Source organism: Triturus cristatus, chromosome 2_1, assembly GCF_964204655.1.
Source record: "Triturus cristatus chromosome 2_1, aTriCri1.1, whole genome shotgun sequence".
Lineage (NCBI taxonomy): Eukaryota > Metazoa > Chordata > Amphibia > Caudata > Salamandridae > Triturus > Triturus cristatus.
The window spans coordinates 181,744,828-181,759,366 of NC_140581.1; the positions used below are offsets into that span (position 1 = coordinate 181,744,828).

Genomic DNA, 14,539 nt, shown 5'->3' on the forward strand with positions numbered 1-14,539 from the left:
TAGGCAGCCTCAGAGCAGACGTGGATTGTAGGTTAGGTTTAACGGGGCATCTCTAAGATGACCTCTGGGGTGCTTGGTACATTAAATCCCACACTGGCATCAGTGTGGGTTTAATGTGCTGAGAAGTCTGATACCAAACTTCTCAGTCTTCAGTGTTGCCATTATGGTGTTGTGGAGTTCGTGTTGGACAAGCTCTCAGCACCATGTACTCTTAAATGGCAGCACTGCACACAGTGTCCAGGAATTGACCTGGGTACTGTAGGGACACAGGGCTCCTGCTCCTGTGCCCACACCATTGGCATAAGGCACCCAGCTAGAGGGGTGGCTGATATATGCCATGGCAGTGTAGGTGATGGGCATGGCACACAGGGATGTGTGCCATGTCGACTCTTTGTTTTGTCTTGCACCCAGACACCCAGCCTGCAAAGACAGTGTGTGTGTGTAAGGGTACAGGGCCTCCAAGGGTGGCACAATGAGTGCTGCAGCCCTTCGAGGCCTTCCCTGGTCACAAGGCCCTGGGTATCTAGGGTACCATTTACCAGGGGCTGACATGTGGCCAGGGTTTGCCAATTTGGGTTTTGTGTGTTTTAGGGAAGGAATATAGGCCCTGGGCACCTATTTGGCAGGAGTCCAGGGCACACTCAGTCAAAGTACATTAAGCAATTCAGCAAAAAGTGGGGGCATACCATGCAAGAAAGATGGCACTTTCTCACACCCTGAAAAACCATTCGACCTCAGCCACGCGTAGGGTCGAAGGGGTACCGACGTGGACATAGTCATCGTCCTGCCTAGAGAGTCGGCGGTATGCAGCCCACAGTGAATGGTAAACTTTGCTGCGTCTCTCCCTTCGGCAACTACACAGGAGAGTACAGCCTGGGCCTCCTACGGGCACTAGGGCAGCAAATGCGTCACCCTATCCCACACGGAGTGGGTGTAATGGCCCAACAGACATGCAGTGTTTACTGACCGCAGTCCCAAGCTGGAGGCAGAAAACATCTTCCCAAGATGGTCCAGCTTTTTGGATTCCCTATCAGGTGGTGAGTTAGGAAATGCACCTTTTGACGTGGAGGCTTGTACCACCAAGCTCTCAGGGGTGGGGTGTTGGAAGAGGAAAGTGTGGTCGCCCAGGGCCGGACGGTGGCGTCGGGCAATCATCCTATCCACAGAAGCCCCTGTGTTGGGCTTGGACCCGGCGCCCAAAAGGATGTCGGTAAGGGCTTCATTAAACGGTAGCAGGGCCTCCGTAGAGCTTGCTGCCGGTTGAAGCACCTCTGTCAGGAGTTTAGTCCTGACCTCCACTTTAGGGAGCTCGAGGTAGAGAGCCTCGGCCCCCTCTACGAAATACCACTGCATAAGATGCTCCCTCCTCCGTTGCGATGGTAGGAGGAGACAAAATGCCAAGGTCTGGTGAGGTATCCAGACCACTGGCTTCCCCCAGTTTTTATTTGATTTATTTATAAAGTTTTATATAGCGCAAACATGACCCACGGGGTATCAGAGCGCTTTACAATAAGCAGTTGTTTAACATTAGATGGTTGAGGTAGTATACATAGATTAGGTATTCGACATTCGGTACAAAATAGGTAGATATGAGTATATGGGTTGCATAGGAGACTAGTAGTTATTAAGGAATGATCCACGAGGGAATCCGAGCGCGTTACAATACACATATTATTACATAATAGGAGGTTGAGGTAGTATACATACATTCGATATTCGTCATTCAGTACAAAAGAGGTAGACAGTACAAAAGAGGTAGACAGTAGTATCAGAGTAGCATGGGAGACTGGTAGTCATCATAGAGTTAAAGTCTTAGGATGTGAATTTGTTCATTAGGAGCAGTTTTACTTCTTTTTTGAAGGAGGTAAGGAAGTGATTCCGCGAACCACTGGAGGTAGAGAGCTTCAGATCCCTGAGAATGCTCTGCAACCAGTTCTCTTTTTGTGGAAGGATTGTGGTTTCAGTAGTAGTGAACTCGCACTACACAATAGTCTGCATCCTCCTGATCGCTCAAGCTTTCGAGCTAAGTAGCTGGGGGTGTTAAAATGCAGGGTTTTGTTAGTCATGCAAGCGATCTTTAGGTGTATTCTTGCCTCGTAGGGTAGCCAGTCCAAAGCTTTCAAGGTTGGAGAAATGTGGTTATTTCTTTTAGTTCCTGAGACCAGTCTGGCTGCAGCGTTAAGCGAAGAACTCAGTGGGGCAAGCTTGTATTTGGGAAGACCACATAGAGTGGTGCTTCCATAGTCCAATCTTGGTAGCACAAGGGCTTGTACCACCATTTTTAAGTCGTTCTGTGGGAGGAAGGGCTTAAGTTTCCTTAGTATGCTCATTTGATGATTAGCTCCCTTGGTGGCAATATTGATTTGTGCCTGCATGTTCAAGTGTTTGTCTATGGTGACTCCCAAGGATTTCGCGGAGTCAATGATGTGGGGAGCACAATCAAAGGAAGTAAGATGCTTCAGTCACAGGTCTATCTTGGGTGTGTAATTGGGAGGGGAGATGAGAAGGAATTCCATTTTTTTGGTGTTAAGCATGAGGTGGTTGTCAGTGAGCCAACTTTGTGTATTTTGTAGAATAGCGTTGAGGGAGATGAAGTCTTCTGGTTGCGAGATTATCATATAAAGTTGAGTGTCATCCGCACAAAGGTGATACAGAATGTTCGCAGAGTTCAGTGCGTTTGCCAGGGGTTCCATGAGTAAATTGAAAAGGATGGGTGAGAGTGCCGATCCCTGCGGAACCCCCCTGGTGACCCTGGAGGGTTGAGAGAGTGAATGCATCGTCTTGATTCTTTGTGTTCTGTTATTTAGGAAGGAGGTGAACCATTGTAGCACTTGGCCAGTTAAGCCCATCCTCGTTCTAGTAAGGACAGTAGGTTGTCATGCTTAACCGTATCGAAAGCGGAGGATAAGTCGAGAAGTATCAATAGGCATGTGGTCAAGTATTTTTAGGATGTCGTCCATTATGAGGGCGAGTGCTGATTCAGTGCTGTGACCTTGCCGGAAGCCGGATTGGTGTTTGTCTAGGAGGTTGTAATTCTCGATGTTATTACATAGTTGTATTTGGACACATTTTTCCAGCAATTTCGCCAAAGTGGGGATGTTGGATATAGGGCGGTAGTTGTTGAGATCAGTGGGGAGGGAGTCGGATTTCTTTAGTATAGGTCTGACCGGTCCTATTTTAGGACAGTCAGGTATGGACTCTTGTCTTAGAGAGGCATTAAGGATCTTCGCCCATAGGGGAAGAATAGAGGTTTTAATCATTTTGAATACAGAAGGAGGTAAGGGGCCCGAAAAGTGATTTGAGGGGTTAATCGTTAGAAGAGTGTAATAGATTTCTTGTTCAGGCATGGGAGAGAAGGTGTGCCAAGAGGCATTGTTTTTTGGGATTTCCTTCGGAGTATTAAAATGGACCTTGATCTGAGAGTGAGATTTAGCATCAAGGGCCATAGTTTGTGGGAGGGCCTTCTTAGATTGGATGTTGAGTTCAATGGATTTTGTTTTTTCTAGGAAGACGTTGGCCAGCTCATCACAGTTAGGTCAAGTAGAGTCGCTTGGTTCCAGGGAGTTTGGCTTGTTGCGTGATTGTTGTTTGACGATACCGAAGTCCGGTTCCTCTATCCAGTCTGGTTCGTAACCCAACTGGTCAGTCAAAGGGTCTCCAGACCCCTCCCAGTCCTCCTCACCCTCCTCTGGTTGCCAATCTTGTCTAAAAGAACCAGGGTAGAACAGGGGCACAAAAGTACCCATCGGTGCCGGATTCGGCGTTGGTCGACGCCGGTCCAGCTCCGTGTCTACATCGGGGAGGAGGCCGGGATCGACGCCTGTTAGGGACCCAGCCGGCGTTGGCTGTGGACGTGGTGCTGGTGGAATCGGCGCCAGGGCTGGTGTAATCAAGTTGACCGATCCAGATCCAGGCCTGGATCCAAGGGGACCCTGCGGTGCCAGGGCTGTAGCCACCGAAGGCCCAGGGCCCCAAGCTGAGTCTGCAGGGCCCAAAGGAGCGCCGGCGGAGTCGGGCTGCACAAAGATGGCATGTATCGCTTCGCAAAATGTGCGAAGCTGGGCAGGTCCCTCCGGGTCCCGGGACGGGAGGGAAACTCTGAGTAGACCCTTCAGGCTCCGCATGCGGAGCCGCGGGAGGGGCACCACCCGCATCCCTCAACACGTCGGCCGACCGACAGGGAGAAGTCAAAGAGCGACGATGCTTCTTCGACTTCTTGTGCTTCGACTTACCCAAGGAGTGCAAAGACTTTGAAGAAGACTGGTGGTGGCTCTGCGACCGGTCCCTTGACCTCCATGCAACCGGGACCTCGTACGGCGCAGAGCTGACTGCCGGGCCTCGAGCAGCTTTCGAGACCACTCCCGCAAAGACTTTGGATTCATGGTCCGGCTGTCGGAGCACGACTTGGGATCGTGGTCGCGCTCCAGGCAAAACAGGCACACGCGGTGTCGATCCGTCACCGATATCAGCCGGCTGCAGGAGCCGCAAGCCTTGACATGTCCCTGACACGCACCAGGATTCAAAGATTCAAAAACTGTGTCGACAAAAGTCGCCAAAAAGTCAGTCAAAAAGTGACTGGAGGTACAGCTCTCTCTGGATCTGCGCTGGGTGGCGCGAAAAAAGAAAACTGACGTCAGCGCGCGAGGACAGCATCTAAGTAGCTACTGTGACGTCATCCCGGCCACCCCCACGCCAATGACGAACGCGGATCCAATCTGATGCCTGGGGCTAATTCTAAGGTATGGAATCTAGAACCAATTGTCTCTTTCAGATAAACGGTGTCAAGAAAAGTTGCAAAAAAGTCAGTGTGAGAAAGTGCCCTCTTTCTGCATGGTTGCCCCCACTTTTTGCTGAATTGCTAATGTACTTTGACTGAGTGTGCCCTGGGCTCCTGCTAATCAGGTGCCCAGGGCCTCCGCTCTGTCCCCAAAAATGCATTGAAGACTAAACCCAATTGGTATCTCTGGCCACAGGTCAGCCCCTGGTAAATGGTACCACAGGTACCCAGGGCACTGTGACCAGAGAAGGCCTCTAATAGCTACAGCACTTATTGTGACACCCTTAGAGGTCCTGTACCCTTACACTCACTCCAGGCTGAGTTGCTGCTTTCTGCTGCCACCACCAAACATGTTTCTGGACCACTGGGTCAAGAGCCTGCTGCTCTCTGGGGCCGGAAACAATGCACATCCTGGGACGAGGTGCCAAGCCTCCTCCCCCCAGGATGGGCAGGGTTCACAAAGGGGAAGCTTCAAAGGCTTGCCGCCTTTGTGAGCTTCCCCAGGCCACTTTCTGCAACTGGTCCCCACTGGTTCTGACCCCCACTTTGGGCGGGAGAACCAGCGGAAAAAACAAGAGGAACATAGGTATACCCACCTCTGCCAACTCCACCCCCCAGGAGGGCGGGGCGAGGTGAAGCACAACTCCCAGTCCCCGCCATCTTGCAGATGGGGGACTCAGACAACCAGGGATGGGCTCATGCCCCCCTTCCACTGGAGGGTGGCATAATAGGCGGTGTACCCACCCCAGAGAAGGGACCCATTGGTCCCTGCCTTTTACCTACCTGTAACGCCCCTAAATCTAGTATTTAGGGGCACCCCTGAACCTTGCTTCGGCAGACAATAAGAAACTACAAGAAGAAGGACCGAACAGCCGTGCAGCAGCTAACAAGAGGAAGACGCCCACTGACTTGGCCCCAGCCCTACCGGCCTGTCTCCCACTCGAACCTGCTTCTGGGAAATCCCGGTGTGTCCTGCAGCCAGCAACCTTGAAAACCCCGGAGGACCTGCCTGCCTTCAACTACAAAGACTTTGTCTCCTGTGAACACAGGATTTGTTCATCTGCAACCTCTGGCTCCGGCCAGACACCACGGATCCGCCCCACTCTGCACCCGCCGTTCACGGCCTGAGCTCGAGTGGGTAAACACCATGAGGAGTTCACCCGGCGATCATGACCCGAGATCCGGTGACCCCTGACCTGCCTCAAGCCTCCAGCCGACGGCTGCAGCCTAAATCCAGAAGGTCCCACCAAACGCGACCAGGTGCTGGTAAGAAGATCCGACCCAAAACGGCACCCCTGCACCAGATGCCCTACGGCCTTGTGTGCCCAAACCGATGGTGCCTAACCAACCCCCAGCTTACCTCTCGAAGTGGTGGTCGCACCCAGAAGACCTTCATTCGCGAGCCTGCAGTGCCTTTGCAAACCGGAGGTTCCCCACTGAAACCAACAGGGCGCCCGATGTCGAAACAGCACAGTGGACCCGGCTGCCCTAGTGCCGCTGAGGGTGCACCTTTAGTGCTACTTTGTTACCCCATTTGCCCTGAGCTTAAGTCCAGGAGCTTTGCTCTCACAACCAAGTGGCCTGCTTGCCAGCAGCCACCAACCGGAGGCCCCTATCCCCCATTGGATAACATTGGGCCTCAGCCCTCTGCACCCAGCTACCCTAGTTCCGCTGAGGGTGTAACGAGAGTGCATTCTTGACCCTGTGGGGAACCCTTGTTCTAACCCCAGAAGCTCAACTCTAAAGACCGATTACTTACCTGGTAACCGTTAACTTCATTTCTCTCCATAGGAACCTATTGACTGTTTGTTTTTCTCTTAAAAGTGTGGAGTTGATTTGTATGGAAACCTGAAAAATAACAATTGTGCAAAACTGATTTTACTTACCTTTTCTCTAGGAAATGTCCCAGTGTGATATCTAGGCATATAACACTGAATACTTTTTAGATTACTTTTTTCTCAAAAGTAACGTAAAGTAAAGCGCATAATACAAAGAAACATTCCTCACAACTAGCAGATTATTAGTTTAGTTGTAACAAGCAATTTCCAACCAATTAAGAGGGGACAGGATCAACAGGGTGATCTATCAACATTAAACACGATCATCGGAAAGGAGTTGACTTGGTTAAACCACAGATGTTTAAAATCGAAATTAGAACAAAATGAAAAACAGCTAATTGAGGATGTTTCTTACCTGGTGGAATTTTACATACAGTTGCAGGGTGCCAACCATATCTCTGGTTACAATTGGGGCTCTGAACAAAAATGGCACTATCACTTAGGCACTCGGCAAACACTTCTCCACCAATATAATAAAGTCGCACACCTCTCCCTGAAACAAAGCGTTAAGCACAAATGTGGTCAATTACACATATAAACATATAATAGTTTCTACTTTTATAAAGTGAAAAGCTGACACTGGATAATGAAAGCAAATTCAAAATTCAGCGTTTTTCATTTTAACTTAAGTTATTTTATAGAAGAAATAATATTTCATATTACAAAGAACACAAACAGAAGCATGTAACAGAGGGCAGCGATTTGTAGTCGCAGTTCAGGTAAGTAGGAATCTTCTCTGGCGTAAAAAACTAGAACTGAGATACCATATGCTAGATTCTAGAACACTTTTTAGCAAACAACAATTACTATGGATGGTAAAACGCATGCATTTTGAAAACTAGCAATCCCAATAGAGCTCACCAGAGGCTAAGGAAAATGCTACTTACCAGTATGCACCTGTTCTTGGCATGTAGAGCTGTAGATCCACATACTTTTGCATAGATCGCCATCTGGTGTTGGGCTCGGATGTTTGCACTTTGTTATTGTAGAAGTCTTTGTAGTCACGAGATAGGTGACTCCTCCTTTGGTTAGTAGTGCGCATAGGCATCGACTCCATCTCCAGATTGTTTTCGCCATAAAGGGTGATGATGGAGTTAGTTAGAAATAGAAAAGATGTCCATATGTAATGTATCAAAGTAAGATAGTACTGCAACACATATAGGTGTCCGGGGAGGCGTGTGGGCGTATGAGGATCTACAGCTCTACATGCCAAGAACAGATGCATACTGGTAAGTAGCATTTTCCGTTCGAGGCATATGAGCTGTAGATCGCATACTTTTGCATAGACTATACAGCAGTTACCCCGTTAGCGGTGGCTACCTGTATGTGTTGCAGTAGTTTGAAAAAGTGTTCTTAGTACAGCCTGGCCCACACTAGCCTGTTTTGCTTGCACATCTACAAAGTAGTGTTTTGTGAAAGTGTGCGGTGTTGACCATGTTGCAGCTTTGCACATGTCATCCATAGGGATGTTTCCTAAGAATACGATGGATGCTCCTTGTTGGCGTGTGGAATGCGCTCTAGGGGGAATGGATAATGTACGCTTTGCTTTTTGGTAGCCTATTTGAATGCATTTAACGATCCACCTGGCAATTCCAGCTTTTGATATAGGATTGACCTTATGTGGTGGTGTGAAAGCTACAAAAAGTGGTTTTGTTTTTCTCAAAATTTTGTCCTTTCAATGAAGTAAAGAATAGCTCTTTTGACGTCAAGCGTATGAAGAGCTGGTTCTGCTACTGAGTCTGGTTGAGAAAAAAAGACTAGGAGCGCAACAGACTGGTTAAGGTGAAAGGCTGAAATTACTTTAGGTAAGAAGTTAGGGTTTGTCCCAAGAACCACTTTGTTGTGATGTATTTTCAAAAATGGTTCTTGTATGGTTAATGCCTGGAGTTCATCCACTCTTCTGAGAGATGTGATGGCCACAAGGAAAGCTACTTTCCACGTGAGGAACTGTAATGAATATGCTACTTACCAGTATGCATCTGTTCTTGGCATGTAGGGCTGCTGACATTCATATCTGTGCATAGATCGCCGCCTAGTGTTGGGTCCGGATGTTTGCACGTTGTTGTCCTGGAAGAGTCTTCGAAGTATCCTTGGATAGGTGACTCCTCCCCTGGACTACAGTGCGCATGGGCATCCTCTCCATCCTCAGATTGTTTTTCGCCATTGTGGCAGTGATGGAGTAGATACAGAAAGTGATGACCATGCTTGCAGTAATTCTGAGAGCTGCAGCTGCGACAGGCGCCGGGGAGGAGGGAGGGCGATATGAATGTCAGCAGCCCTACATGCCAAGAACAGATGCATACTGGTAAGTAGCATATTCAGTTCGAGGCATGTGGGCTGCTGAATTCATATCTGTGCATAGAATACATAGCAGTGCCCTCTATTAGCGGCGGCTACCCGTGCCAGCTGCAGCGGTCTGAAAAAGTGTTTTGAGAACAGCCTGTCCTACAGCTGCCTGCTGTTTTGACTGCACATCTACGCAATAGTGTTTTGTAAATGTGTGTGTAGTGGACCATGTGGCTGCTCTGCATATATCATGCAGGGGAATATTTCCTAGGAAGGCCATGGAAGCCCCCAACTTACGTGTTGAGTGGGCTCGTGGTGGAATAGTTAATGTGCGTTTTGCCTTTAGATAACAGATTTGAATACACTTAACTATCCATCTGGCTATCCCTGCTTTGGAGATGGCGTTACCTTTGTGGTGTGGGGCAAAGGCAACGAACAGTTGTTTTGTCTTCCTGAATGGTTTAGTCCTGTCGATGTAGTACATGAGGGCCCTCCGTACATCTAGTGTATGTAGTGCCCTTTCTGCAACAGTTTGTGGGTTTTGGAAGAAAACGGGCAGTTCAATAGTCTGGTTCATGTGGAACTGCGATATTACCTTGGGCATGAACTTGGGGTTGGTACGTAGTACGACCCTGTTAGCGTGAACCTGAATAAATGGCTCTTGAACGGTTAGTGCCTGGAGTTCACTAACTCTTCTGAGGGAAGTGATCGCTACTAGGAATGCCACTTTCCAGGTAAGGAATTGAATCTCGCATGAGTGTAGAGGTTCAAAGGGTGGACCCATCAGGCGTGTGAGGACCAAGTTGAGGTTCCACATTGGAGCCGGTGGGTGACTAGGTGGAATGACTCGTTTGAGCCCTTCCAAGAATGCTTTGATGGCAGGCACTCTGAATAGAGAGAGGTGCTGCCTGGTTTGCAGATAGGCTGATATTGCGGTCAAATGGACACGTATAGAGGTGTACGCCAGATTGCATCGATATAGGTGTAAGAGATAACAGATGATGTTTTGGATGGATGCGTCCAGCGGGTTGATGTCATTATTACCGCAATAAATGACGAACCTTTTCCATTTGGCTGCATAGCAAGCTCTGGTAGTGGGTCTCCTGGCCTCCTTGATGATGTCCATACAGTCAGGTGGCAGGTTGAGATAGCCAAACTCTAGGACTTCAGGAGCCAGATCGCCAGATTCAGCTGTTGCGGATCTGGGTGCTGAACCTCTCCATGGTTCTGCGTCAAATGCGCGGGTTTGATCCGCAGCCTTTGATGCGGCACCACGGAAAGTTCGAGGAAGGTGGTGTACCACGGCTGGCGTGCCCACGTGGGAGCAACTAGGACGAGTGTCAGGGAGTGTTGTCGGAGTTTGCGGGCCACTAGCGGTATCAATGGCGCTGGGGGAAAAGCGTACGCAAATCTGCCGGACCAGTTCATCCATATCGCATTGCCCTGCGACTGCGGATGTGGGAATCTGGCGGCGAAGCTTGGGCATTTTGCGTTTTCGCTTGTCGCGAATAGGTCTATCTCCGGATGACCCCACTGCTGAAAGTACGGTTGGAGTACTGATGGGTGTAACTCCCACTCGTGCATTTGGTGGCTGTGTCTGCTGAGCAGATCCGCCATCTGGTTGTCCTTGCCAGGGAGGTGTTCCGCCATGAGGAACATGTTCCTTTGAATGGCCCACTTCCACATGCTCTGAGCCAGATGAGACAACTGTGGAGAGTGTGTGCCTCCCTGTTTCTGTATGTAGTACATTGCGGTCATGTTGTCCGTCCGGATCAACACGACCTTGTTGCATAGATGTACTTTGAATGCCTTCATGGCTAGGAAGATTGCCATCAATTCCAGAAGGTTGATGTGCAACTTCTTTTGTTGTGTTGTCCATAGTCCTTGCACTGTGTAGTGGAGTACATGAGCTCCCCATCCCTGGAGAGACGCGTCCGCTGTCAGTACTATTTGTGGGACAGGCTCTTGGAACGGTCGGCCCTTGCAAAGGTTTTGTGGATTCCACCAATGCAGAGAGTTGTATGCCCGACCGCTCACCAACACTAGGTCCTTTAACTGTCCTTGAGCCTGATTCCACTGACGTGCTAGGCACTCCTGAAGTGGGCGCATATGTAATCTCGCGTGCGGGACTATGAAGATGCAGGAGGCCATCATGCCTATCAACTGCATGAACACTCGCGCTGGAAGTGAGTGATTGGGTTTGAATTTGGAGATCAGCAGTTGTATGCTGTCGATCCTCACTAAATTTGGCTGAGCTGTGGCCGCCAGAGTGTCTATAGTCGCACCTAGGTACTGTTGTACGTGTGCGGGCTGGAGATGGGACTTTGGATAATTCAGTGAGAATCCCAGACTGTGAAGAAGGTGAATGGTGCGGGACATGTGGCTTGCACATTGCTGGGCTGACTTCGCTTGAACGAGCCAGTCGTCTAGGTAGGGGTAGACGTGTATATGCTGCCTCCGTAGATGTGCTGCCACCGTAGCTAGGCACTTCGTGAAAACCCTGGGCGCTGTTGTCACGCCGAAGGGAAGGACTTTGAACTGATAGTGCTGCCCCTGAACAGTGAACCTGAGGTATTTTTTGTGTGAGGGGTGGATGGGTATGTGAAAGTACGCATCCTTGAGGTCCAGTGTGGCTAGGAAGTCTCCCTGCTTGAGAAGCGGAAGGACTTGCTGTAGAGTGAGCATATGAAAGTGCTCTGAAAGAATGTACTGGTTCAGGGGTCTCAGGTCCAATATAGGTCTGAGCGACCCGTCCTTTTTTGGAATTAAGAAGTAGAGGGAGTACACTCCCGCACCCTGCTCGTGGATGGGTACGACCTCTATAGCGCCTTTTAGAAGCATACTTTGCACTTCTTGCTGTAAGAGCGTTAAGTGCTCTGAGGACATAGGACGGCTTCTTGGTGGTATTGTGGGTGGAGTGGAGGTTAACTCCAGACAGTAACCGTATTTTATAATATCTTTGACCCACCTGTCCGTGGTGATGGAATTCCACGTGGACAGGAACCTTTGTAGCCTTCCCCCGACAGGTGTTATGTGGTCGGGAGGAAGGGAGAGGGCGTCACTGCTTGTTCTTGGGGGAGGACCTGGTGTTGCCGTAGCCGCGTCCTCTGCCCTTTGTGCTGGAGCCACGATATCCACCTCGGGTGTTTTTATCATAGGTGGTCTGCGTATTGCCTTTGTTATACGTTTGTTGTGACCCCTGTCCTCTACCTGCTCCTTTGTTTCCGGGGCGACGAAAGGAGCCGCTCCGAAAGGACTGAGTTTGTAGTGCGCCCATGGACTTTGCAGTGTCCGTATCCTTTTTTATCTTTTCGAGGGTGGTGTCAACCTCTGGCCCGAATAAATAGTCGGGGTTGACGGGCTGGTTCAGTATATTGTTTTGTACCTCAGGCTTGAATCCTGAGATCCGTAGCCAGGCATGTCGTCGCAACATGACGCTTGTGTTTATGGCTCTGGCAGCCGTGTCTGCAACATCTAGTGCGCATTTGATGGAAGCGTTCGTTAGTAGCTGTCCTTCTCTGATGAGCATTTCTGCGCCTTCCTTGAACTGGTCAGGGAGATGTTGGAATATTTGCTCAAGTGTGTCATAGTGCGCTCTATCATAGCGAGCAAGGAGCGCCTGAGTGTTGGCTATGCGCCATATGTTGGCAGCTTGGGCGGCAACTCGCTTGCCAGAGGTTTCTAACACCTTGGACTCTTTGTCCGGGGGAGGAGCGTCACCTGTTGTTTGCGAGTGTGCCCTCTTGCGTGCATTCGCTACGACGATGGAGTCGAGTGGTAATTGTCCTCTGATGTAAGTAGGATCCCCAGGTGCTGATCTGTATTTTTTATCAATCCTGGGGTTTATCACTCGTGCCCTGGTGGGTTCTTTGAAAATGTCCTTGGCTGGTTTGAGGACCCCCTTCAACATTGGCAGAGTCTTTACATGTCTTTCTGAGGATGCAAAGGTGTCCATTAGAAAGTCATCTTCGATGGTATCAGAGTGAAGCTGCACCCCATGGTTATTGGCAGCACGTTCGATAAGAGCATTGAACGCTGCAGTATCCTCCGTAGGAGATGTCTTTGCCCCATAGAGTTGTGGATCCTGTGCATCGAGAGGTGCACTGGGGTCTGCAGGGTCGCCCCAAGTTTGATCAGGGTCCTGCTGGTCATCAGGGTCCGTGTCTACATGGTAGGGGACTTGGTCAGCCATGTAGTCCTCCAATGCGTCGGTATCGGAGCGTGTGGGGGAGAACCGGTGTGGATCCTGGTAGGATGAATGGAAGGGTTCATAAAGGAGAGGTTCCGATTCTGCAGGCAACTTCCTTTTTAGTGGGATCCTGAAAGGGTCCAATGGCGGCTCCGAAGTTATCCTTCGGTCCTGGAGAATCATTCTGCCAGTGCCGGCGTCGATGATACGTGCTGGAGACGTCTCAGCAGGTGTGACCGTAGGTTGGGTGACCCGTGTCCTGAGTTGGAACATTTTTGGGATTGTTGACGGAGGCAAGCCGAAGGTAATGTTGGTCGGCACCGAGGAGGCTGCGGGAGCTCCGACCGAACCGGAGCCCGACGTGTCCTGGAGGACAGGTGTGGTTTTGCTGCCTTGCGTCACACCAGGTCGTACTTGGGGCGCCTTCGAGGCTTTGGCACCGGCCAGGCTCGTAGAGGCGGCCGTAGATTTTTTCGGTGCCGGCGGGTCATCGAGTCGGGGTGAAGAGATCACCGTCGAAGTCTTCGATACCTGAGGCTTAGGTGTCGTCGAGGGAGCGATGTGAGACACAGCAGGCGGTACGGCCCTTGGTGTCGTCGGTGCCGGTAGCCGAGCAGGTTTGTCGGTGCCGATGGCTTTTTTCCGTTTGTCGACTCCAACGTCGCCCGCCTCAAGTTCGGCACCGAAGTCCCTTTTGGTGCGGTCGGTGCCGACGCGGTGCGCTGGCGTCGAAGGCCTCGATCCGACCAGCGCTACTTTCAGTTTCGGTTTCGGTGGAACCTGAGCAGCTTTCGGTTTCGGTTTTGTGATAGGGAAACCAGCCTGTTTATGTAGTAATGGCTGCCGCTGAACGTCCGAGGCCGGGCCCGAGGGCGGGGCCGAAGAACTGCGGGATAGGTCTCGGGTAAGGCCCGAAGGCGATCCCTCGACCGGAGCCATAGGCTGTGGCACTGGTGTTTGAACGGTTTGAACAGGTAGGCCTTGTTCATCATTGGAGCTACTTTCTTCGGCCCGAAGGCCTCCTCGTCGTCTCCTACCTCGGTGTCGTCTTCACCTCTGTGGAAGAGTGACTCGTCTTCCTCGTCCGATCCGGGTTCGTGTTCGGAAACGGGACTGGAGGGCAAGACTTCCAATTCCTCGACGTCCTCGGCCTCGCCGAAGATGTCTGTCGGGGCCGGTGCCGCGTGCTGCGCCTCGAGTCTCGCCGCTCGTCGATTCCGCAGAGTCTTCTTCGAGCGGAACCGGGCACAGGCCATGCATGTTGATTCGTCGTGGTCCGGCGAAAGGCATTTGTTGCACACCGGATGGACGTCGATGTGTGGGTACTTCGCATTGCATACCGGACACCTTTTGAATGGCGTCCTGGATTCCATCGTCGAAGTAGTCGATGGACAGGTAAATGCGAAAGCAGTCGGTGCTGAAAGTTAGTAAACTAACAAATTCTATCGA

General features: G+C 50.5%; 1 protein-coding gene across 3 annotated transcripts in view; it reads right to left on the reverse strand.

The window, feature by feature from the left end:
* The window catches only part of SMAD2 (SMAD family member 2), a 291,794-nt gene that overhangs the window by 46,934 nt on the left and 230,321 nt on the right, over positions 1 to 14,539 (reverse strand). For all 3 annotated transcript variants that reach the window (XM_085629486.1, XM_085629495.1, XM_085629504.1), the window contains one exon: positions 6,971 to 7,108. In XM_085629486.1, the coding sequence (XP_085485612.1) occupies positions 6,971 to 7,108 (138 nt within the window). The remainder of the gene's footprint in view (positions 1 to 6,970; positions 7,109 to 14,539) is intronic.